Below are 26,977 nucleotides of genomic sequence, written 5' to 3' on the forward strand. Positions count from 1 at the left end.
AGTGTGGGTCTCACAGAAGATGTGATGGGGACATTGCATCTAGATTCCGCCATTTACAATTCATCTTGTTAATAGAGACAGAAGCTGGATAAAAGCATATAGTAGATGAAGCAGGAGATTGAGGATTTCTCTTGTGCTATGCATTATTCATAGCTTCTGACTGCAAAGTGTAGAAAATGAGAATTTCACACCGCGCCAAGAGCCACAGAGACACGTGAAAAAGGCACATGAATTGCCGTTTACTGGCTGGATTTTACCTTGCCTTCCAAAATATTTATGTGTTCAGCATCATTCAAAACTCACATGCTCTGGCTGATCACCGACTGACACCTTGGATTGCCTCTTAAAAAGTTATCAGCCAGAAATAGTTTAGCTATTTAAGACATGATAATGACACGTCCTGAAAGTGCTGCTCGGAGGGAAAGGAATATGAATATTTATATTTGTTTAGGCTTCGGCTCTGCATTCCTCCAAGAGTTTGAGCTTTCTGCTATGTCAGATTTTTTCCTCTCTTAGGGATTTTAAATGACATAATTTGCACTGCATGTGCTACAAAAACAAGTTTGCACTGATAAAAAGAAACTGGCTACTAAAGTCCACATAAACAGCTACTACCTGATGTAACAATATTACATGATAAAAGCTACTGCACAATAGCAATGATCAATATCTAAAATGTTAATGCACAGTGCAACTTCCTATTAGAGTGAATGCACACGTAAAACAAGACCTCTTACAAGAGAAGTTCACCTTTGGAGCATGTCATGTGTTATACCTGTTCCTCTGTCACATTTCAAAATCAGCGCAGCTGTAAGGGGCTTCGCCAGCTTAGCCGTGCAAATTATTTAAGGCAATCTGTGAATGAGAGAACTACAACTTCCACCTATCACTGTGGCAGATTGCTTATAGATCTCAATGAACTGCGGTTGGGGGGGCGCTAATGAGCTTACTTACAGTTCAATCACAAGCAGCTCATCAGTCAAAGGCCGTGACTTAGGACCAGGCAGATTCTCACGGACGCAGTAGATTACCTCTAGAATTAGACATGTGGTGACAGCATGGTATTAAAGCATTGCATAGGCTCAAGGTAAGGCAAGGTGTTACTCACAAAAGCAGGTGAGGGTCAGATGGCTGGAGGTCAGTAGGCAACTCAGTGGGAAAAGGGTAAAAAAAAAAAAAAGTACTATGTGGCTCTTGCAAGCAGAAGATGCAGCAGGAAGAGGCTTAAACAGTGGCAGGAAAGAGAGCAAGGGGTCTTCTGAGTGGGACACTCCACCCAGAGGACCCCCCTTTGCAGTAAAACCAGAAATGGTGTGCAGAAACCTAAATAAGGTAGCTCCCAAAGCTCAGGCTGACCGGCCTACTTACTAAGAGGGTCTTCAGGGACAGGGCAAGTGCAGACAAAATGTCAACAGCTCTGGATCTGTAAAATTTTTACCATAATGGAGTCTGGAAAGCACTCCACAGAGAACCTAGTGCCTGAAGGTACCTTTTAGGCTATCCCTGCATTGTCCAGTTCACTGCGAAGCTGAGGATGACTGCTCCAGATAGCTGCAAATTAAACAATAAAACTCCAGCAAGAATGAAGAGAAGAGTTTGGATTTAAGAGGAAAGAAAATAAAATTATATAAAAAAATGCTGCCAAAAATTGCTTAATCTTTTACACAGTAAAGCTTAATGTTGATCATCTTAGGCCACTAGCACAACCCCCCCCCCCCCAAAAAAAAAAGAGGGTATGATAATAATAAGAGTTATCTTGGGCTGGTCCATAGTTGTGTTGTTTATTTTTGCCAGTGTTCAATCCTCCTTTTGTGAAAGTGTATCCTTAAAGACCTCCCTTGTCCCTCAGTGGATGAGAAAAAGTTGTTTTTGACTGAAAATAAAACAGATTTTCTAATGCAGACGCCTGTCTACGGAAATAACCGTTTCAAAGAAAACCGGCCGACATTCGGCTTGTGCGTATGTTGGTCGTGCATGCTGGAAAACCAGCAGCCAGCCTACCCCAGAGCAGAGCTTTTAGCCAAAAGGCAAACAGCGCTGGTTGGAGTGTTCTGGCATGGGGATGGGGGGAGCCAAAACACAACTTCTCAGCGGGGGAAAACGCTGCGCTGTCGGATCATTAGTACTGTGTCTCCGACTGGAGCAGGCAGGTTTTTTTTGTGCAACTGAAAAAAAAACTGTAGTGTGTACCAGGCTTAAGTATCTTCATCAGCCCACCTTGGTATAATAATAGTCTTGGCCTACATTTACATAAAACAGAGCGCATCACAAGCTGATGTTTTGCAATTGTCTAGACTCATTGATAAAGTATTTTGTCAGACAGTTCATATGCCATAGTTCTTTAGCCAGGTTTATATATCTGATTTGTAAAAACATGCACATTACCACACAGCATGGGTTAGGGCTCGTGGATTGTCTGAACAAATGGTACATACCATCATGCTTTGCCTTCCAAAAAAAAGGGTCAGTTTACAGAGCATGTTAACACACTGCACAGGTGTGAAATTAGCCTTCAACCTCTTATAAAACTACTCTATCATTAATTCCATAAAAAAAAAAAAGCTTAAACATCTGCTTTGCAAAGGCCAAATATGTTCTGAAAAGATGCTTGATTTGGTAAAAAAAAAAAAAAAAAATATTCTATTCTCCCGTGCATGATCACAAAGATAGCTTCAAAACAAGGAGACAGCAGTTCTTGTAACAGTAATGACTTCACTGGTCTAGAAACAGCACAATGGCTCACTGCCTTTGGTTAGATTACCACAGAAAAATCTGCACACCCAGACACTGGACTGTAAACTTCACTGGAGCAGTGAATGATGTGAATGGTTCTTTAAACTCTGTAAAGTTTTGCAGGAAATGCAGCTATATGATTAAACAAGTGAAGTTATATTTTACAGGAAAGATTACATGTCTTTAAGAGAAATTTGCAGCATATCTTCATTTAAGAACATTGGCATTGTAATGGCAACACAAACCATTATTTTTGACAATCTAGTAGAAGATTACTTGAAAATATCCACTTGTTTTGAGTACTGCCTGTCTGATGGCCACCTCTTAAGAACCTTCTGGATTCCCAGTATGCTTTGCAGAATTTTCTCTGCTGTTTACTTTTAATGTATATGGACTACATAACCCACAGTACATTGCTGGCTGCAAGCAGCGATACCTACACTGGTTGTGCCTCCAGAAATTGAGAGGAAGTATCAGCACCACTGTAATGCATAAGGAAGACTCTGAATTCTGACACACAGCAGTGCATAGTGAATATGGAAAATTGAAAACTGCGCTCTGAGATAATTTAAAGCACCTGTCACGCACTGACAAATCATGTAAACAAAAAATAATAATGCAGAGCTTGTAGTTTGAAAAAAGACACAGTGCAATAAACAAATATTAGTGAAAATATTGTGACATTGAAAACTGTTAATATGCACACAAATGACAAAACACAAATGCAACAGTAAATGCATAGTGAATACCATGCTCTGATCAATAAACAAAATAAGCAATGAATGATTAAAGTTCAAAAATTCCAAAATAAATGTTCATAAATCAAAAAATTTATTAAAAAAAGTCCAAATCCTTAGGTGAAGATGAAGATGCACATGTGAAGGTACAGTAGAAAAACCACTGCCCACTGGTTTGTGCAATCCACCATTTGAGAGTAGAATGGACACTTACCAGAAATTGTGGACTCGTATATTGGTTTGTAATGAGTCAACCAAGCATATGCGAGTTAAGGCCTCAACCTTGTCTTGCTGTATCGGATGGATGGTCTGTATTTAAAGTGGTTGTAAACCCTTACAAACCACTTTGACCTACAGGTAAGCCTAGATTAAGGCTTACCTGTAGGTCCAAGAAATATCTCCTAAACCTATACAGTTTAGGAGATATTTGCCCGAAGACAGGCACCGCTGTCATCGGCGCGCAGGCGCACTGAGCGCGGCATTTCCAACAATGGCACTGCCGCGCGTGTCGGCTCCCGCGCGCATGCGCGGGAGTGACGTCCTCGCGGCTCCGCCGAATGACAGTGGCGAAGCTGCGAGGCCCCACCGAAAAGATGGATGCGCCGGACTACAGGGGACAGCGGTGACATCGCTGGCTCCTGTGTCAGGTAAGTGACACATAATGGGCTACTATGCGATGCATAGTAGTCCATTATGCTTTGCTTTTGCAGGGAATGAAAGAGGAAGTAAACCCATCAGGGTTTACTTCCTCTTTAACCCGTCCCTGGTTGAATGAGGAGGTTCCACTTTAACCGAAAAAATTCACAATGAACGGCAAACATCAGAAAGGACATGATCGGGAGCGGCCTTCCTTTCCAATGTTTGCTGTTCATTGGGAATTTGTTTGGTTAAAGTAGAACCTCCTCATTCAACCAGGGACAGGGTGTATACAGACCATCCATCTGATACAGCAAGACAAGGTTGAGGCACCTGATGGCAAAGAATCTGAGGATCTGCCAAAAAAAAAAAAAAAGAATTGTTGCTCTATATAAAGATGACCTAGACCAGGGATATGGAATTGGCAGACCTCCAGCTGTTGCACAACTACAAATCCCATGAAGCATAGCAAGACTGACAGCCACAAGCATGACACCCAGAGGCAGAGGCATGATGGGACTTGCAGTTTCGCAACAGCTGGAGGTCCACTAATTGCATATCCCTGACCTAGACTATAAGAGGATTGCCAAGACCCTGAACTGCAGCACAGTGACCAAGACCATACAGAGGTTTAAAAGCACAGGTTCCACTCAAAACAGGCCTTGACATGGTCTACCAAAAAAGTTGAGTGTACATGCTCAGCGTCATATCCAGATGTTGTCTTTGAGAAAAAAAAATGTAGTGTTGAGTGCTGCCAGCATTGCTGCAGAGGTTGAAGGGGTGGGAGATCAGCCTGTCAGTGCTCTGACCATACACTGCACGCTGCCTAAAATTGGTCTGCATAGCGGTTGTCCTAGAAGGAAGCCTCTTCTGAAGATGATGCACAAGAAAGCAAGCAGTTTGCTGAAGTCTAGCCGACTAAGGACATGGATTACTGGAACTACATCCTGTGGTCTGATGAGACCAATATAAACATATTTGGTTCAGATGGTGTCAAGTGTGTGACGGCAACCAGGTGAATATTACAAAGACAAGTGTGTCTTGCCTAAAGTCAAACATAGTGGATTGTCATGGTCTGGTGCTTCATGAGTGCTGCCAGGACTCAGAAGCTACAGTTCTTGAGGGAACCATTAATGCCAGCATGTACTGTGACTAGGGATGGGCTTTATGTTCGCCAGTTCACTGAACAATTTTGGGTGTACGTGGCAAATTCGAAAGCCGTGGAACACCCTTTAAGTCTATTGGAGAAATCTAAAGTGCTAATTTTAAAGGCTTATATGCATGGTATTGTCATAAAAAGTGTTTGGGGACCTGGGTCCTGCCCCAGGGGACATCAATGCAAAAAAAAGTTTTAAAAATGGCAGTTTTTTTTTTCGGGAGCAGTGATTTTAATAATGCTTAAAGTGAAACAATAAACGTATAATATTCCTTTAAATTTCGTACCTGGGGGTGTCTTTAGTATGTCTGTAAAGGGGTGCATGTTTCCCATGTTTAGAACAGTGACAGCAAAACAACATTTCTAAAAAGAAAAAAAGTAATTTAAAACTACTCGTGGCTATAATGAATTGTCGGTCCGACAATACACATAACAGTTCATTGATAAAAACGGCATGGAATTTCCCCACAGGGGAACCCCAAACCAAAAATAAAAATGCGTGGGGATCCCCCTAAATTCCATACCAGGCCCTACAGGTCTGGTATGGTTTTTAAGGGGAACCTCGCGCCATTTTTAAAAAAAAAAATGGCGTAGGGTCCCCTCAAAAATCCACACCAGACCCTTATCCGAGTATGCAACCTGGTAGGCCGCATGAAAAGGGGGGGGACTAGGGAGCGCACCCCCCCGAACTGTACAAGGCCATATGCCCTCAACATTGGGAGGGTGCTTTGGGATAGCGGCCCCCCTCCAAAGCACCTTGTCCCCATGTTGATGGGGAGAAGGGCCTCATCCCCACAACCCTTGCTCAGTAGTTGTGGGGTCTGCAGGAATGGGGCTTATCGGAATCTGTAAGCCCCCTTTAACAAGGGGACCCCCAGATCCCAGCCCCCCTTGTGAATTTGTAATTGGGTACAAATGTACCCCATTTCACAAAAAAAGTGTCAAAAGGGTTAAAAATAACACAAGAGACGGTTTTTGACAAGTCCTTTATTCATTTCTTCTTCCATCTTCTTGTCTTCCTTCGGTGTTGTTCTTCTCCATCTTCCGCTCTTCTCGTCCCGCATCTTGCTCTGGCTTCTTCTCCGCTCCGTCCGCAAGATCCACCTCAGTGGGAGTCTTTCGTTGTGTGCCGCTTCTGTCTTTCTCATAACAGAGGGCGAGGCCACCTGGTGACCCAGCCCCCTCTGACGCACGGAGACTTCAATATGGCTTTCCCCGTATTGTCAGAGGGGGCGGGGTACAGGGAAAGCCATAGGGAAGTCCCTGTGCGTCAGAGGGGGGTGGGATCACCAGGTGGCCCCACCCTCTGTTATATAACAAGTGTCAGAAGAACAGAAGTGCCACCCGGCTGAAGACTCCCACTGAGGCGGATCGTGAGGATGGAGCGGAGAAGAACCGGAGCAAGATGCGGGACGACAAGAGTGGAGAAAGAGGATGATGAAGAAGGAGAAGGAAGACCAGAAGAAAAAAGATGGAAGTAGTAGTGGAAAGACTTAATAAAGGACTTGTCAAAAACCGTCTCTTGTGTTTTTTTTATTCTTTAAATTTTTCATTTAAGTTGCGTACAAAACATAATCAAGTATTAAAAAAAAAAAAAAAACATAGGACCAATATACATTCATGTCTTTCAATTTTTCACATTATCCTGGTTTGCTTTCTTTACTTCTCGAGTTCTTCTAAAATATCTCCCTCCCACCCCTCTCCCCACCCCTACCGACCCATTACCTCGTTAAAGATCATAGATTGTCTAAAGATTTTCCAGTATTTCCATTTCACATGGAATCTCTTTCTTTCCCTCTCTTCCTCCATTCCCAGCCCTTCAATGCTGTACATTTCCTCAACTTTTCCTAACCATTCCTTTACTTTGGGTGCTTCTATTTCTTTCCATTTTTTCGGAATCAGACTTTTTGCCACGTTTATTAATGAGCTTGTAAGGGAATTCCTATACTCCTTAATTGGAGTATCTACTGCATGGAATAGGCATACCCATGGGTTCTCAGGTAACTGTATTTTAGCTATTACTTCTATAAATCTTATTATTTCTCTCCAATACTCTTTAATCTTGGGACAGTCCCACCATATATGGGCCAAACTTCCCGTTTGTCCACAATTCCTCCAACATTTCCCAGATTGTCCCTCCTGGTACTTTGCCATTATATCTGGGGTCCTATACCATCTTACTAAAATTTTATAATTTGTTTCTATCGTCTTACTATTTTCTGTGGATCTGTGCACCATCTTCAATATTTTTTCTATATTTTGGTTTTCACCCCGTGCTCCTATCTCTTCTTCCCATTTTTTAATGAAGGTTGGTACCTCCGCTTCACATTCCCGTCTCAAGACCTTATAAAACTGGGCAATGCCTGCCCTTGGGGATTTCCCCTCGCATATCCGCTCCAAGGCAGTCAAATTTTCTGCATCTCTAAGCGGTTGTGGTAGTCTTGAGACGAAATGTCTAAACTGCAGGTATCGCCACTCATTCAACTCCATCCAATCATTTTCTTTCTGTAATATTGCTAGTGTTTTCAATTTCCCCTCTTTAATTATGTGTCGTAATTGCATATTATCTTGTTTTATCCATTTCCCTCCTATTGTATTTTTACCAGGTGCAAAAAAATCATTATCTTTTAAGTAAATTAAAGGGGAATTATATTTCCACTTGTTATGTTTGTGTATTCCCTCCCATACTCTAAACACATTTTTTGTGACCAAAGGTGTTGTCTTCCCTAGTGATCTATATTTTAAAGGAGTCCAGATTTCTCTACCTAGATTTGTGCCTGATAAACTGTGTTCCATTTTTCCCCATCTTTTTTTACTTTCTAATTTTGCCCATTCCACCACCCGTGTTAACACTGCTGCTTCGTAATATTTTCTAAAGTCTGGGACATTCAAACCCCCCTCATCTTTTCCCTTTTGCAAAGTCTTCAGTGGGATTCTAGGTTTCTTGTTGTTCCAGATAAATTTAGAAATTAAAGAATTTATCATTTTAAAATATAGGGGGGGGGGGGATATATATTGGTAATAGCTGAAATTTATAAAGGATTTTAGGTTGAATAATCATTTTTAAGGCATTAATTCTTCCTAACCATGACAGGGGCTTTGTTCTCATTCTCCTTATTTCTTCTCTCAATTCTTCTAGAAGGGGGATATAGTTTATTTGGTATATTTTTTCTATTGATGCAGTCAGTTTAATCCCTAAATATTTAATTTCTTTTTGCCATAGAAATGGGAATTCTCTCTTAATGTCAAGTTCTTCTCTCGAATTTATATTTACGTTAAGATTTCTGACTTGCTTGGGTTAATTTTAAAGTTAGATAATTCCCCGTATTCCTGTAAAGCCTTTAACAAGTTTGGCATGGAGATTCGTGGGCTAGATACATAAAACAGAAGATCATCCGCGAATGCGGCTGTCTTATGTATTTCCCCCCTCTATCTCAACCCCCTTTATATCTGGGTTTCTCCTTATCGTCTCCAGGAGTGGCTCCAATGCCAGAACGAATAGGGGGGACAGCGGACACCCCTGTCTAGTCCCATTGTTCATTCTGAAGGCTGTTGATCGTACCCCATTAACTCTTACCACTGCCTTGGGGCTGTTATATAGTGCCTTTATCCACTTCAAAATTTTGGGTCCAAACCCCATTCCCCTTAGGGTGCCCATCATGAATCCCCAGTCTACTCGATCAAAAGCTTTCTCAGCATCTATTGATAGGAGTAGACTGGGGATTCTACTCTCCTTCATCCTCTGAAGCAGTAATATTGACCTTACTCCATTATCTTTTCCTTCTCGCCCCTCAATGAATCCCACCTGATCTGCGTGGGCTAAGCTAGGCATTAACTTCTTTATTCTAGCGGCCAATATTTTTGCGAACAATTTAACGTCCGTATTGAGTAGTGAGATCGGTCTATAGTTTGAGCATATTGTATTCTATTTTCCCTCTTTCAATATCGTGGAGATTGTCGCAGTGGAGGCCTCCTCGCTCAGTCCATATTTTGTACCTAGTCCATTATAATATGCACATAAAATTGGGGCTAGTATGTCTCCAAACTTTTTTAGATATTCTATTATATAGCCATCAGGCCCTGGGCTCTTTCCTCCTTTGGTCTCTTTTATTGCCTGTATTACTTCTTGGACTGAGATTGGATTCTCCAGTTCCTGCGCCAATTCCCCCGGTATTTTAGGGATATTTGCTTGAAATATATAGTCTTTAATTTTTCCCCTTCTCTTCATCTCTTGTTTTCCTGTCTCTTTTTTTCTCACGGAATATAACTGCTCATAATATTCTCTAAAAACTTCTGCTATTTCCTTAGTTTTATAGACCGGCTCTCCCTCTTTATTTAGTATTTTCTCTATATAATTCTTCGATCTTTTTTTCCTCAATATCTTTGCTAAGATCTTGCTATTTTTAATGCCGCTATAATATCTCTCTTTAGTAATCCTATTATATGTCGTCCTTATTTCCTGTTCCATTAATTCCCCGAGTTCCTCTTTTCATAGCCAGTTTATGTAATAGGTCCACTACCTGTCCACTTTCCCTGCCATTTGCCTTTTTATGTTCTTGCTCTAATCCGTGGATTTCCTCCCTCAACTCCCTACTCTTTTTAATACCTTCTCTCTTCCTATTTGTACCTAGTGAAATATATATCCCTCTTATATAAGCTTTATGTGTCTCCCAAATAATATTTTCCATATTCTCTTCATTTAAATTAGTGGTAAAAAAAAACTCCAATTCTTTTCTAATTATTTCCTCTCCCTTCTCGTCCAGCAGTTCCCTATTCAATTTCCAGGAAAAAGGAGATTTCTGAAATCCTGGGATTTTGATCTTCAGGCATATTGGAGAATGATCAGACAATGTTCTAATTCCTATATCTGTGGATATCACCTCGTCCAGAACCCTGTGTTCCACTAACCAGTAGTCGATCCTTGTGTACGTCCCGTGTACAGGGGAATAGAACGAGTAGTCTCGTATCCTTGGGTGCATAGTTCTCCACGCATCCATAAGCTGATACTGATATAGCCTGTGTTTTATTATTCTCCTCTGCTCTTTCCCAATCACCTGCACACGGGACGAACTATCCATTTGTGGATTCATACAGAAGTTCATATCTCCAGCTATAATTACTCTTCCTCTTTTAAAATCCCATAATTTCTCCAATATTCCTTTCAGAAAAACCGTTGGACTTCTATTTGGGCAGTATATGTTAGCGAGGGTATAGTCTACTCCCCATAGTTTCCCCTTCAGAAAGAGGAATCTACCCTCCGGGTCGACTAATCTTTCTTCTATTTTATAGTATACCTCCCGTCCTATACCGATAGCTACCCCTTTTGAGTTCCTTGAGTAAGAATCTCCATAAAACCACACCGGGAACCTAGGGGAATATATTCTAATTTTGCTTTCGTATGATAGATGGGTTTCCTGTAAGAACACTATACCCGCTTCATATTGTTCTATTTCTTTCAAAATTTTAAACCGCTTTGCTGATTCATTTAGCCCCCTAACGTTATATGACAAACAATTAACTATAGACATAGATTTTAGTCAGGCTGGTTTTTTCTCTTTTCTCACTTAACGAGGTTTTCCCCACCTCTCCCAACCCCCCTCCCAACCTCCTCCCAACCTTCCCAGACCCCTCTTTGGTCATTGTACCTATATCCAGAATATATCCCCATCCTGGAATATGTACCTCACCCCTTGGGGTGAAGCTCCAAGCCCGGCTTTCCGTGTCCCTCCACTCCCCCCCGGCCATGAAGGCCTGGTAGTCATAGGGGGGGGGGGGGGGAGAGGAGGGAGCAGATAGTCCAGGGAGGCTCTTCCCGATTCCACCCATACCCACATTAACTTTTATTTACTTTACCTCTCCCATCTCGTTTCTTTTGTAATAAATTACACCAGCCCCCCCCTCCCCCCCATCCCCTCTACATTAAGCTCTCTGCCCTATTCCCTCTTCAATTAATCTTTCTTCTCTTTCCGTTCGCTTAGGTATACTAATGGTTGGAATCTGTAACTCTGTACAAAAGTCCTGTACTTCTTCCGGAAATTTCAATCTAACCGTCTTTCCGTCCCTATATACTATCAATGCTGCAGGGAACCCCCAACTAGTAGTGGAAAGACTTAATAAAGGACTTGTCAAAAACCGTTTCTTGTGTTTTTTAACCCCTTTTGACACTTCTGTGAAATGGCAGGGGTACATTTGTACCCATTACCAATTCACACAGGGGGGGTGGGATCTGGGGTTCTCCATGTTAAAGGGGGCTTCCAGATTCCGATAAGACCCCCACAACCACCGGGCAAGGGTTGAGGCCCTTCTCCCCATCAACATGAGGACAAGGTGCTTTGGGGGGACTGCTACCCCAAAGCAACCTCCAGGTGCCAGGTTGCGTGCTTGGATAAGGGGTTGGTATGGATTTTTGGGGGACCCCCCACGCCATTTTTTTTTTTTTAATTGGCGTGGGGTTCCCCTTAATATCCATACCAGACCTGAAGGGCCTGGTATGGAATTTAGGGGGAACCCCACACATTTATTTTTCCTGTGGGGAAATTCCATGTCGTTTTTATAAATGAACTGTTATGTGTATTGTCGGACCGACAATTCATTATAGCCGCAAGTAGTTTTAAATGACTTTTTCCTTTAGAAATGTAATTTTGCTGTCAGACTGTTTTAAACACGGGAAATATGCGCCCCTTTACAGGCATACTATAGATAGCCCCCAGGTATGAAATTTAAAGGAATATTACACTTTTGTTTCACTTTAAGCATTATTAAAATCACTGCTCCCCAAAAAAAGGCAATTTTTTAAAAAAAAAATTAGCATTGATACATGTCCCCTGGGGAAGGACCCAGGTCTGCAAACACTTTTTATGTCAATACCATGCATATAAGCCATTAAAATGAGCACTTTTGAATATTCATGTTTGTGTCCTATAGACTTTAATGGTGTTCGCACAAATCTTTTGCCTGTTTGCATGTTCTGGATGTGAACCAAACAGGGGGGTGTTCAGCTCATCCCTAACTGACATATTGAAGCAGAGCATGATCACTCCCTTCAGAGACTGGGCCACAGGGCAGTATTCCAACATGATAATGACCCCAAACACACCTCCAAGATGACCACTGCCTTGCTAAAGAAGCTGAGGGATGATAGGTGATAGGACTGGCCAAGCATCTCTCCAGACCTAAACCCTATTGCGCATCTGTGGGGCACCCTCAAACAGAAGGTTGAGGAGCGCAGGGTCTCTAACATCCACCAGATCCGTGATGTCGTCATGAAAGAGTAGAAGAGGACTCCAGTGGCAACCTGTGAAGCTCTGGTGAACTCCATACCCAAGAGGGTTAAGTCAGTGCTGGAAAATAATGGTGGCCACACAAAATATTGACACTTTGGGCCCAATTTGGACATTTTTACTTAGGAGTGTACTCACTTTTGTTGCCAGCGGTTTAGGCATTAATGGCTGTGTGTTGAGTTATTTGGAGAGGACAGAAAATGTACACTGTTATACAAGCTGTACACACACTACTTTACACTGTAGCAAAGTGTCATTTCTTCAGTATTGTCACAGCAAAAGATATAATAAAATATTTAGAAAAATGTGAGGGGTGTACTCACTTTTGTGAGATGGTGTATTTTACTTCAATTTGTATAAATATGCTCTACCCCAGTTACCAAATAATGAGATCATCACGATGGGCCATGTAACTTACCTTGCTGTTGGTGATCTTTTTTGGGGTCTGTACCTCAGAGTCGCTATCAACTTCTGACCCTGAATCAGAGTTTGAACTTTCACTTGAAGAACTGGAACCTTCACTTTCTGCAGTGACTTCATTCTCTTCATCCTCAGACTCACTATAAATGCAGACATTCATCTATTTAAATATTGTTTGATCTTTTCAAGTTGCTTTTATTTATTGTTAAGGAGTATGTAAACCCACCATTTAAAATTCCTGATATGTGCCTGCTGTACCATGTACTTCTATGACACATACAATAATATACTTTTTATCTAAAAATACTTTTTATTAAAAGTAAAACAATTTTCAAAAACAGATTAAACTAGTAAAAGTGTTTTTTTTTTTTTTAAGCTTTGTTACATTTTTGTCTATGGATTGCAAAAAATTTAACAAAAAATATTACTTTGCAAGACAACACAATTGTGCTAAAAAAAAAAACGTACATATGTATTACTGTGTTCTCTTAAAGATTTAGTCTACCACAAGAAATTAAAAGTCAGCGGCTACAAATACTGCAGCTGCTGACTTGATGAACGACAATTACCTGTCCTTGCAGAGGTCCATTCTTCAATGGGCTACAGGTCCCTAGTGCCTCCCAGCTGCACAGTCGCACTGAGCTGTGTGAATGGTCCTGCAGTCTTATGGGACCTATGCTGTGTCCCAGAAGGCTGCAGGCGAAGGGAGTGCAAAAGTGGCAAATGTTAAAAAGGAGGGGGGAGGAGGTGAACAAGCAGAACTTCCCTTTTGGGTGAAGTTCCGCTTTAGGAAATTAAAAAAGGATTGCCAAATCAATATGCAGTGCAGATATGTGAGAGCTGAAGGAGTTAATAAAGGTCTGTAATCCATAATTCTCACTGGTTTAGCTGTATTTAAAAAAGCAGACACTGAGCTTTCTGCAGTTTGGAAGTATTTAGTCATTTTTAGCATCCAATCTTAATAAAATGTGCAGATTTCCAAGCTTTCTCTAGCCACAACAATTCAGTTTTGGAAATTGAAGCCAACAATTAGAACCCACGTCTAAGGGGGGGGATAACTAAAAAAAAAAAAAAATGACCACGCTTACAAACTAAAATGATGGTATACGAAAGACACATACTCCGATGTTCAAATATATAAAAGTCACTATAAAAACATCCTCTGTATCAGGATGAGATTTAATAGCAGCATGAAACAAATAGGAGGTAAACACACACATATATATATATATATATATATATATATATATGTGTGTGTATGTATATATATATATATATATATATATATATATATATATATATATATATATATATATATATATATATATATATAAAATTACCAAGTATGTCTATAGGGTGTGTGCAAAATCTGTACGGATCAAAAAAAAAAAGTTATTACTTTTCTTTATTGGAAGGACACTTTCGAGCTGCTTTCATCATGGGAAATAATAAAGTGAAATATTTTTTATACTGAGGAGGTGCTGATCCTACTTCACTTTTAAGTTGAGCACATGGATCATGCATTCCTTCTAATACAGCAGGACTGCAACAGCTGTCTCTTACTTTATTGCACTTCATCTAAGTGATATGAAGAATTTTACTTTTATATAAAAGTTGCATTTTTAGCCTACACTCCTTTGGCTTAATTCATTGGTGTATACTTAAGCATACACCAATGAGAGAGGGCCATGTTTGCATGCACAGGTGTTCTGTGCATCCCTGTGCAGGTAGTCCTATTCATGTCAAATGGAACATCATGGTTACATGGACACAGCTGTGGCTACCAATCTGACATTGGTATACTTGGGGGTCCTGAAATCAGACTGTCCTTGTTTGGGGAGCCGCACCCACACACATTTCAAATTGGGAGCAGTGACTGAGCTCATGCAGCTGCTGCGTCTCAATGGAAATGAATAGGACAGCCTGCATGGAGACACATGGAATATAAGTGCATCCCCGTGCAGGCAAACATGGCCCTCACACAGGTTTATGCTTATGTGAACAAAATCTTGGAACATACAAAGTTTAAAAAAAACACACACTAATTATTACACTAATTACATTGTTAAAGAGGGATTCCACCAAAAAAAAAAAAATATTAAAAGCCAGCAGCTATAAATACTACAGCTGCTGACTTTTAATAAATGGACACTCACCTGTCCCGGGTTCCAGCGATGCCGGCAGCCGAGGCCGATCGATCGCTCGGCTCTCGGCTGCTGCAGTCACCATTCTAGGTGAGGGAATCAGGAAGTGAAGCAAATCGGCTTCACTTCCCGGTTCCCTACTGCGCATGCGCGAGCCGCATAATAGGAAATCTCCGCGCTGTCACTGGGACCCGTGTGTGTCCCAGCAGACAGCGCGGCAGGGCAGGAAATGGCGTAGACTCCCACGGGAGTCTATGCCCGGAAGTGGGTGTAAATACCTGTCTTTGACAGGTATCTCCACCCCCCTCCCCCCTGAAAGGTGTCAATTGTGACACCGGAGGGGGGGGGAGGGATCCGATCAGCGGAGGTTCCACTTTAGGGTGGAATCCCGCTTTAAGATATAAATACTTTAGTAAAAAGCCTTCTCAAACATCGCTTTATATCAAAACTTTACATATGTTTTCACATATTTCCTTTCAGCTCATACACAACACAGTGTTCACATGCTGACTAACATTATAACACATGAAGCTAATGAGAAGAGTTTAACGGTAAGTAGTAGCTCGTGTTTGCAGTGATGAAAAGCCTATAATAATTTAACCTAGAGATTTCATTTGTTCTGAGTGGGAGAAACAATATAAATCACTTTTAAAATCATTAAATCCTGACTTAAATTAATAAAGTCATAATTAGGGCATTATGCTGTGTTTGTTATGGAAGTGGCAAGGCGAGCTGCTTTAATTACTATCTGTAATAAGAGGAGCAGAGTGCGTATTGCACCCCAATCAGGGCTGTCAGCCACAACTGAGCTTAACTGCAAACTCATCAGCTGAGCTGGCGGCAGGTTACAGTGCAAAGGGTGAGCGTGTCTGCCGAGACCACCGTGAGACAGTGCTTAGGAAAGACAAATAGACCTATAATAAAGTGGAACATATTCTTGGCAATTACTGACCATTAGGCTTGCTTTAAGCACAACAAAGTAGCCTCAGGGCTCCTTCACACCATACATGCATAAAAACTGATGGACAAATCGTGCAGATTTCACGTGCAGACTGACATCACATCCTGTGTTATCATTCTGTCTGTCCTCCCCATCTCTGCCCACCTTTCTGTCCTCATCTGTGCCCTCCTTGGGGGAGGGGCTCCAGGCAACTGGAAGCATTGGATGGTAAGAATAGGAAGGGGCAATCGGTACAGCGGGAGAAGAGAGGAACAATTACAAGAAAGCATCTCCTGTGTAGCTGCAGCTGCTGAAAGCCAGCAGAGGGAGAGGAGAAGCTGGCTATCTTCCTCCTGCCTGCCCCCCAATCTGCGGCTCTGCTGTCGGGTCACCAGGACAGATGGCACCACTTTGCTCTTCTTTCCACTGCATGTCACATGGAGCACAGAGATCTTCTGTCCATTTCCTTCAGTTTAGGAGCGGACCTCTGCAGAAAAGTGCAGACACGCAGCATAATTCGGCTCAGCTCCACACTGCACATCACACATTCAATTGTTTTCTATGTGTCTAGTGCAAAACAATGCAGGTCTTTGCATATGGTGTTAACGAGCCCTAATGATTTCCCATGCTTTCCAGTGATGCTTGCTAAAGGAGCACTGTGTGAGTACAAGTAATGAAATAGGTAAAAAAAGCTTAACACTTCTGAGAAAATCAAACTAGAGTAGGAATGGAGCAAAGAAGTATGGCCGGACTATCCTTCTTAATTGAGTCTCACATGACTCCACCAATAACTAAAATATAATTTTGACTGTCCTCTAAAGTCATGTATACATGGACAAACATCTCGACTGTTAATAAACACTGTTTTATTTTTTTTTTATAAAAGGATCAATTTTGTCCACGGTGACTAATCAGTTTTCAGGTTTACACACACATTCCAGGTGTCAAGGACAGCGGTCAGGTGGCTGCTTTCTCCCGACAGGTGCAGTACTACACACTAAATACAGTGTCTTGTTGCATTTACAAGAATACTGGCAAAACCTAGTTGCCTGCATGACATGGGGGTTAAAATTAGACACAAAACTGATTTAAACCATTACCTTTTATCCTCTTTTGAGCTTTTCTCATCTTTAGATTCATCCTCTTCCTCGCTTGAAGAACTGCTTTCTTGATCACTACTTTCGTCCTCACTGTCAGACTCATTTTCTAACACAAAGACAGAATGACTTAGTATATAGCCAACATACCTAACACAGGTTGGTCAAAGTTTACCTGACTGACTACAACTTATACCATGATAAGTCATAAAACAAAGCTTACTATCAAGCAAATATAGATTCCTCCATCCATGCTAAACCGTGTAGGAGGAGAAATGTTCTCTGCTGGCTGATAACCCACACCCAGGGCTATCAGATAACCCAAACATTTGGCTGGATGCAGTCACTGTTCAGATGACAGTTCTCCAACTGGCTTCTGCTACAAAAGTCAAAACATCAACGTGGTCAACTCTGGTGGTACCGACAGGGAAACCCACAGCTGATGCGGCAGGAATGGGTTGAAAAGGGAGCCATCTATGGCAGCCTATAATCAGAAAAATCTTGAGAAAATTGATAAACCCGGTGTGCAGTATACCACAGTGCTCTGACTTGTGAACAATACAAATAAAGCGTTACGGTGTTTGAATTACACACCGATACCTGCTCAGGGCATGCCTGTAAGTATGTGTGCTAAACGTGTTGAATAAGAACGCCCATTCAAACAGGCAGAGCCATAATATAAAAACAAACCAAGCAGCTTTAGCTACTCTACAGCCTTGAAAGCAAAACTGGCAACAATGAGTTTCTAAGCCATGCAAATAACATTGTCTTTGCACTACATTTTTGAACAAGAATGAATATTACTTTCTAGGCAAAACATACTTTTGGGACCATTTAAAATTGTGTGGAAAAAAAAAAAGTTAATTGATGGATAGAGCCCCTGCAAAGTCTTGATGACTCAGTTCTACCTCCACCTGCAGGACTAGGATAATCGGTACAAAACAAAAGCTTGTCCTGGGGACTAGCCCTTGCTGGTGGTAAAACCTCCTCTGTGCTTTATTACCCACGCAGAAAAAGGAGAAAATATTCCAAGACATGGGCAGCAGCCTACAGACTAGAGGGGGTCTGGTGTTGTGTCACTTAACATGCTCACAGAAAATGATTTTTACAGTGAGTCAGTCTTGATGAATGGGAAAAAGCAATACCTATTGGTTTCTCTGCAGAGGTTCTGGGCACATAGCCATATAGCTCTGCAATCAGCAGGGCTGACGCCAACACCCACTGAAGAACTCTAGAAGGGGGACATGTGTTAGTCCCTCTTCTATTTTTATGCATATGGATCAATTTTAGCTGCTTTAAACTGAAAGTTTAATTATGGGTTTAATTTAACAAAGAAAGCATTACTATTTACCTAAAAAAAAAAAAAAGAAAAAGCAGAAAAAAAATGTATTAAAAAAAAAAAATCACAGTTCAGATAATATCTGAATTGTGTGAGTAAAAATGCATGCAGTGGGCATATACTTCCAAGTTTTTAGTCTGCCACGTCTTATACAGTGGTGTGAAAAAGTGTTTGCCCCCTTCCTCATTTCCTGTTCCTTTGCATGTTTGTCACACTTAAGTGTTTCGGAACATCAAACCAATTTAAACAATAGTCAAGGACAACACAAGTAAACACAAAATGCAATTTGTAAATGAAGATGTTTATTATTAAAAGGTGAAAAAAAATCCAAACCATCATGGCCCTGTGTGAAAAAGTGATTGCCCCCCTTGTTAAAACATACTATAACTGTGGTTGTCCACACCTGAGTTCAATTTCTCTAGCCACACCCAGGCCTGATTATTGCCACACCTGTTCACAATCAAGGCATCACTTAAATAGGAGCTGCTTGACACAGTAAGGTCCACCAGAAGATCCTTAAAAGCTACACATCCTGCCGAGACCCAAAGAAATTCAGGAACAATTGAGAAAGAAAGTAATTGAGATCTATCAGTCTGGAAAGGGTTATAAAGCCATTTCCAAAGCTTTGGGAATCCAGCGAACCACAGTGAGAGCCATTATCCACAAATGGCGAAGACATGGAACAGTGGTGAACCTTCCCAGGAGTGGCCGGCCGCCCAAAATTACCCTAAGAGCGCAGCGACGACTCATCCAAGAGGTCACAAAAGACCCCACAACAACATCCAAGGAACTGCAGGCCTCACTTGCCTCAGTTAAGGTCAGCGTTCATGCCTCCACCATCAGGAAAAGACTGGGCAAAAATGGCCTGCATGGCAGAGTTCCAAGGAGAAAACCACTGCTGAGCAAAAAGAACATCAAAGCTCGTCTCAATTTCTCCACAACACATCTTGATGATCCCCAAGACTTTTGGGACAACATTCTGTGGACCGATGAGACAAAAGTGGAACTCTTTGGAAGGTGTGTGTCCAAGTATATCTGGCGTAGAAGGAACACTGCATTTCATAAAAAGAACATTATACCAACAGTAAAATATGGTGGTGGTAGTGTGATGGTCTGGGGCTGTTTTGCTGCTTCAGGACCTGGAAGACTTGCCGTGATAAAAGGAACTATGAATTCTGCTGTCTACCAAGAGATCCTGAAGGAGAATGTCCGACCATCTGTTCGTGTACTCAAGCTGAAACGAACTTGGGTTCTGCAGCAGGACAATGATCCTAAACACACCAGCAAGTCCACCACCGAATGGCTGAAGAAAAACAAAATGAAGACTTTGGAGTGGCCTAGCCAAAGTCCTGACATGAATCCTATTGAGATGTTGTGGTATGACCTTAAAAAGGCCGTTCATGCTCAAAAACCCTCTAATGTAACTGAATTAGTACAATTCTGCAAAGATGAGTGGGCCAAAATTCCTCCAGGACGCTGTAAAAGCCTCATTGCACGTTATCACAAACGCTTGGTTGTTGCTGCTAAGGGTGGCCCAACCAGTTATTAGGTTTAGGGGGCAATCACTTTTTCACACAGGGCCATGATGGTTTGGATTTTTTTTCACCTTTAATAATAAACACCTTCATTTACAAATTGCATTTTGTGTTTACTTGTGTTGTCCTTGACTATTGTTTAAATTGGTTTGATGTTCCGAAACACTTAAGTGTGACAAACATGCAAAGGAACAGGAAATGAGGAAGGGGGCAAACACTTTTTCACACCACTGTAGATATCAGCATTAATAAAATAAACCTCTCAAGAATGTGTTTTAAGACAAAAAAATATTGCTCTTTTTAGAATAAATTCTGTACTAATTTCTGTGCGATAGACCGCCCCACACAATGCAGTGCTAGGCAAACACTGAGGAATGACTACATGTCCCAGCACAAAATGGAAACTAGAAAGACCTTGTATGCTCTTGTGCAGCCTGCTCTTCTAGGATTTCACCTACCAAAGTTGCCTGCCATGACCTTGCATAGTAAGGAAAAGCTGGATAAGCAAGGAGAATTTCTTTTTTTGGGAAGACTGTGGGTGCATTTCAGTACAGGTCGTCTCTGTGATATCCCCAGTTTATTAGGAGAAAAGAAAAATGTTTTTTTTTTAAACTAATAGGATTTAAGATGGGTGCTTCGTTAGAACCTGAACTTTGTGAAACACAATTATTTACCACTGGACGCTGCAGATGCTTCCTCCTCTTCCTCGGGATCTGAATAGAACTTTTCTAATGATGCTTTCTGTTTTTTCATCTTTCCCTCCAAGGGTTCCCATGGTTTGGACTAAAATAGGGAAAATACGTTTCTTAATGAATATGCACTAAAATATAGGGCAAAGATACAATGATAAACTAAAACACACACAGCTTTTCCCTTGGCAATGGGGGGGGGGGGGGATAAGGCTTGCCTCTAGTGACAACAGGGGGCCAGGCGACATGCCTCTAGTGACATCATAGGTCTAAATTGTTTGCCACTTGTGACATCCCAGCTTGACATGCTTTGCCACTAACATTCCTGGCCTATGTGGCTGGTCTCTACTGATATAAGCCATTAGTCCTATAAAAAGGCTTTTAAATCCTATAAGGTCTCTTGCTATGGACATTGCTGGGTCACAAGACTTGCCTATGAGGAGATTACCTCAGAAAACAATGCTTTCATTTTTATAAGGTTCAACTAGTCAACTGTTTCAAAGAGCTATTTCAATACGGCCTTAAAATATCATCATGCTAAATTTTAATAAAATAAACCATTACATTTTTAGACACACAAAAAAAACAGATCTAGCAAGGGTGAGGTTTTTGGAGTCTGACAGAGAAGCTTTAAACACTGATTCTTCTCTTAGTAGATACAGATGATGCCTTAAAGTGTTTTAATTTGACAAATTACTTTCACCTTCAAAACAATTTATGTTGTGAGATCCGCTGAAAATATTCTACAAAAAGGTGGAGAGGGCAAGAAGCTGGCAGACCACTTTTTTTTATTGCTAGAGTGGGCAAGGGAGATGCGGTAAAGTCATATTTAGACTGCACTTAGATCAGCCAGAAAGATGATTAATAAATTCACTGAAAAGTGCTGATGGACTGTTTAAAAGGAGTACAAAATTTCAAAGAATAAACTAGGTGTTTTGATATCCTGTTGGCACAGTGTTCTTGAACTACCAACCAGGGGTTGTGCTTGCCCTTAATCAGATGGATTTAGGTTCAAATACTTCCAGTGCCCATGCTCCATCAGTAACTACTCAAACACTGTTGTCCCTGGTGTTGGGAGAGAGAGTGATTAGAGTGTACCAAGCAACATGTGCAAATTCTGTAGTTTGTATTTGTAAAGAGAAAATAAAGTCTATCCTTAAAGTGGAGCTCCCATCTCCTATGCAATTTTTATTTTTTTTTATAAAACACCACCTGTTATTTTTATTACTCATACTATCTAATTTGGATATTGTGATAACAGTCCTCATAGTTGTTACTTATAAATTATTAATCTTGTATTTGATCTCAGTATAAGTATCATCACCTTCCAGTAAATATTTTCCACAAATCCTTTTTAAAAGATGCTTACCGGCTCAAAAACTTCCACATTTCGCACAGAAGGATCAGGTGCTTCTTCTGGCCAGTCAGATAACGGCAAGTAACCAGAAGCCTTAGCATTCAGAGTGTGAGAAAGTGTGCCCAGCTGAAAACGGTCTCGATCTATTGAATGAAACGTCAATAGCAAATGGTTGATTACAATGAAGGATGGAATCCTACCACAAGTATGACTGTTGCATTAGGTTAAATTTCACAAAATAAACATAAAGAAGAGCCTCTCCATAAGTTAGGATGATTACTTCAATCCATATAATACAATAATCAAATAACAGTCAATATAAAAGCCAATCATTCGGTATGTTTCGAAGTGTTGCAATCAAATGTAGATTTTATAAAAAAGGACTGTACGGTTGATATCAAGAATTACCGCACAGTTAAACAATCCATATACAAGGCATGCCTCCAACTCATTCAGAATTTTAATTTTTTTTTTTGGCTACAAGAAACACCATTAGAACAGAAATTTGTGATGAATCTGCATGATCAGGAAAATGGCACAGAGCCCCAAGCTTTGTGAAAAGAACGACAATTTGTTAAGAACAGTATTTTTTTTTTTTTTTAAGTTGCTTCCTGATCCAGTTCTTTGTTTAAAGTAGAACTCTAGGCCAATAACCCCAAAAACATATTTGTAAACTGTTTTACCTCTGGTCAGCCAGTCACATGATTCAGGTATGCTTGATAGATTGCCTAGCCTAACGTCAAATTTCTCTACAGCAAATAAGTAATGCCAATTGGATACTGAAGAGAAGAACCATACCATTAAAAGAAGTAAAGGGGTTTTGTTTTTTTAATTCTATTCATCCTCGCCAGCTCTAAGACCGAGAACTGAGCTATTAAAGACCTCTGATCGTTCAGTTCTCAGTGCTTCGTGATCAGAGAGGTGGTGGCTGTCAGTCACTGGCTCTCTGCTACGTCCTAGCACTCACTGGAGCACTGGACTGTGGAGGGGGCCGCAAGCGGTTGGCTCAGGCTCTCAGCAACTTGCCCAGAGGCCAAGCCGCGATCCGGTCCAGTCATCTGAGTGGCTCTCGACCATATGGTTGTGATCTTTCCCCTGCCTGGACCAGCTCAGACATCACAATGACCAAAAAAGGGGGGAGGGGGGGTAACAGGAGTACAGAATGAACTGCACTGCTATGTTCCCCAAGAGAAGTATAGCTAAATGAGCTTTGGCTGTACTCCTCTGCTCCTGTCAAGTTCTCTAGTGTAAAACAGAACCATGCAATGCAGTGGAACCTGATTGGTCCACAGGGTTGGATCCTACTCACCTAGTTTGTGCAGGGGATTACAGGCAGCTACCCATGCTACGTAAAATGCATTTTAAGTTTAAACAAAAAGTTTAAATACATTCTTAGACAAGAACTGGACTAAAGGATAACTGTATTGCTGCCAAAGCCCCTTGCACAAAACATAGATAAAGTAAGACCTTTATGCTGGACACACATTTGCAATTGTTAGTGGTTTGATCACCATTACATACATACATTATTATTTTTGATAAAATGTAACTTTTTTTGACAAATGTACATAAGGTCAAGGGTTCTGCATCCTATTTCTAGCTGTGGGAAATATAGCGTTGTGCTGTTTATCTTGCTGTCATTTTTTGTTCCAGTATATCAAAGACAAAAAAAAAATAAAAAAATACAACAACAAGGGATCTTTGTATTCCAGCAAGCATAATCACATATAACACCACACAATCATTAATAGCACCTTGACATATTTGGTCGGTCTTTGCTTACTCAAAGGCTAATAGGTAAATACAGACTTGCAAAACAAACATATCAGGGCTCTCCACTGAAGATTATGTGAGGTGATATGAAAATATTAGATCAAACTTGCTGGTGTTGGACCATTTCTATCGTGTCTTTGATGAGCCACAATTAGGCAAGACTTGGCAGCATATCAAGTCCATGTCCCAATACACGTTTTGCTATATTTTTCTGTATTTTTTTTTGGACAATGCAGCCCACAAACTGAGAAAATAATGCAAAACAAAACAAAATAATTAGTAAGCAAAAATGTTTTAAATGACCATACATTTGCAAGGTCTTTGTCTAAAAAGTTATTTTTTTATTATTATTATTTTTTTTAAAGAGCTTCCATTGAAGCTCTTTGTGTGCAGCAATTCCTCTAATCAAAATATCATGTACTGTAATTGCTAGATTATACTTTAACTTGTGAATAATCATATCCCGCCATTAAAAATCAAAAAGCTAAAGAAAATCAGGTTTCAAGATCAGAAAAAGATTTGAAGCATGTGTTCCCATCTTGAAAACAATGGCATGGCTAAAAACAAACATGAGCTTCCTTCTATTGCCTCTAATGTGTTCCAGTACAGGCGATTGATTGCCTTCCATGCACTTTCAACCTTCAATCATGGCTTATCCAGTTCACACATGTGCTACCCAACATCAGGCACCATTTATAGCATCTGCTTGAGTGGGTCCCATGTGAAAGGCCGAGAAGAAAATGAAAGAAATGAAAGGACCTAGTCTCCACCAGAGCCTGTTAATGCTGTCTACTGTCAATACAAGGAGGAAGAAGAACAGAGAGATGGGATGACCTCATAAGTATTCTGCAGCACCACGTGTGCTGAATCAATAGCCAGAAAAATGTTTTTGACCCAGTTCTGCTGCAAATTGAGGGCTTGGTTAGGTTTCTGAGCAGGGGCTCTTGGACCACAAGACTAACTAATGAGAATTGCAAATCCTTTATAACCAAGACAGGGCACATGTATGTAATTTATCTGTGCATTTGGCTGCTTGAACAGGTTCATAGTTAGGGGTATACAAGTGATAAAAAGGCAAAGAACAAGCTACTTGTATGTACTGCTAGAATAGAAAACCAAGTCCAATGATACAGGTCACCTTCAGTAGAGGCAATGCAATTAATGCCTTTAATAGAGCAACAACTAAAGAAGAAGACAATCTCACTTTGACACTCACACTACTACCGATACCTGCATACTCTTTGCAGGTCAAGCCCCTCAAGCTAATTTAATAAGGCAGTGCAAAGAGCAGACACTACATGTAAAATGTAATTCTCTATAACGTCATGGGTTTAAAGCAACCAGAACAAGGATGACTCCTTGATGAATTGCAATGAGATACTGCATTTTTGTTCTTTCTCATATTATAGAATGTAAAATATCACTAAACTACTTGTTGCACATTTTGATTCAGCACCGTTAAAGTGCATCTATATCTAACCACCCCTCTAGCACATTTCACCCAATAGGAGATCAAGACTTCTTGGGAAAAAAAAAAAAAAAAAAACATGGTAGAGTAGTGGTCCTACGGTGGGGGCAGTCAATGACATGCTTGTGAATATACCATGCAATAATGGTGGATACCAGTGATCCCATTGGTGTGCTGTGGCTGCCTCACTCAGCAGTGTGAGTAAGGATGGCTTGTATTTCCTTCAACACTCAGGCTTCAAGTGGCAGAGGAGAGGAGCTGAGAGTGGAGAAGTTGACAAATTCTTGTTATGAATTTGAGTTCTGAATATGGTGTACTGTGTTGCCAACAGGATGGTGGCCATATATTTAGTAATGTTATCTGTGACAGAGTTGGTGCTGCTGGCAATCTGTCTTCGAAAAGCACCTTCATTGAATATGTTATGGAGTCCATACAAGTGCAGTGTACAGTGGTAAATGGTCCCATCAATGGGTATTACCTTTTCTAGTTGTTGTAAACAGTCTATGACATATATTCTTCTAACTAGCTAGTGGGGTCCATCTTTAATGTAATGATGCGTATTAGCTTCACGAAGGGTGGTAACCTTAGAATTATAATCAGATGTATTCTTAAAACACTGGGCATCTCACTTTGTTGAAGGATGGTTATGTTCAGATCCCTAGTGAGTCCCGGTTCACATTGATGCAAATTAGATTCAATCCGAAAGGCATACATTCACATGTCATCTGAAAAAACATTGTTTGCTATGAAAGCCGTTCACATCTATGTGATCCATATGGTGCAAATCTGATCCGGTAAAAAAAAAAAAAAAAAAAAAAAGGTCCTGTGTACGTTTAGTGAGAGTTCAGTGCGACTATGCCAAATCCCCTCAGAAATCACATTAATCTGCATTATAATCACACCTGTCGCAACAGAAATTGCACTGTGAAATCACATCAGATTTGCACCGCATCAGTAGCAATGCAACAGTCTTCCTCTTTAGTGGGGTAATGTTGGAAGGTGGTGCTATTGCGCTGGATAGGACTGCCAAAACTCTCTGATGGAGTTGTTCAGCCTCTGCTAGCGAGATGTCATTGCTAAGGATGGAAAATTTTGTAGCTTTGAGGATTTCCACCACAGGCACATTAGGGGGTCCTCCTCCAATAGGATTCTTTTCTGAAAAGTTCTTTACCCACTTGTTTATATTGTTCTGAGGTGTTCTGCCATCATTTCTCCCCTGGGTTAACTCCTCTTATCAGTTATTACTGGTCTGTGGAAGTAAGATGGTGAAAGTGTTGATTTCTCTTTCTTTGCCTTTTGTGTGTTCGGCTAGCTGAGCTTGTTCTGTAAAATCAATTGTATTTTTGGTATCTCAGCAGGTAGTTTTGATAACAAACTTGTTTTACTATCAACTGCTTTCTCTCTCAAAGAATCAGTGGTGAAGTGGGTTTGTCTAAACTACCCATGTCATTTTAAGTCCTTTGCAAATTCATACTGGCCTTATGACTTTTAGTGTGAAACCCAAGTGCAAACTTCCAAGTGTAAGCCCATGATTTCAACATCTTGAGTTTAACGTGTAAGGCGTTCTTATAATTCCCAAGTTTCCTTGTCGTTTTCTCATATTCTGAACATAAGTTTCCCCCAAAGACGGTTTCCAAAACAACTGTGAGGCCGCGTACACACGGGCGGACTGT

The 26,977-nt window shown here is 40.8% G+C and overlaps 1 protein-coding gene across 2 annotated transcripts in view; it reads right to left on the bottom strand.

Moving 5' to 3' along the window:
* The window catches only part of AP3B1 (adaptor related protein complex 3 subunit beta 1), a 588,663-nt gene that overhangs the window by 185,493 nt on the left and 376,193 nt on the right, over positions 1-26,977 (bottom strand). For both annotated transcript variants that reach the window (XM_077462589.1, XM_077462588.1), the window contains exons 17-20: positions 22,076-22,206; positions 20,692-20,800; positions 17,147-17,252; positions 12,961-13,102 (exon numbers count right to left, since the gene is read on the bottom strand). In XM_077462589.1, coding sequence (XP_077318715.1) covers positions 12,961-13,102; positions 17,147-17,252; positions 20,692-20,800; positions 22,076-22,206 — 488 coding nt within the window. The remainder of the gene's footprint in view (positions 1-12,960; positions 13,103-17,146; positions 17,253-20,691; positions 20,801-22,075; positions 22,207-26,977) is intronic.

This window comes from Lithobates pipiens, unplaced genomic scaffold (genome assembly GCF_037356315.1).
Source record: "Lithobates pipiens isolate NorthernLeopardFrog02 unplaced genomic scaffold, aLitPip1_a1.2 Scaffold_3, whole genome shotgun sequence".
NCBI classification, from domain to species: domain Eukaryota; kingdom Metazoa; phylum Chordata; class Amphibia; order Anura; family Ranidae; genus Lithobates; species Lithobates pipiens.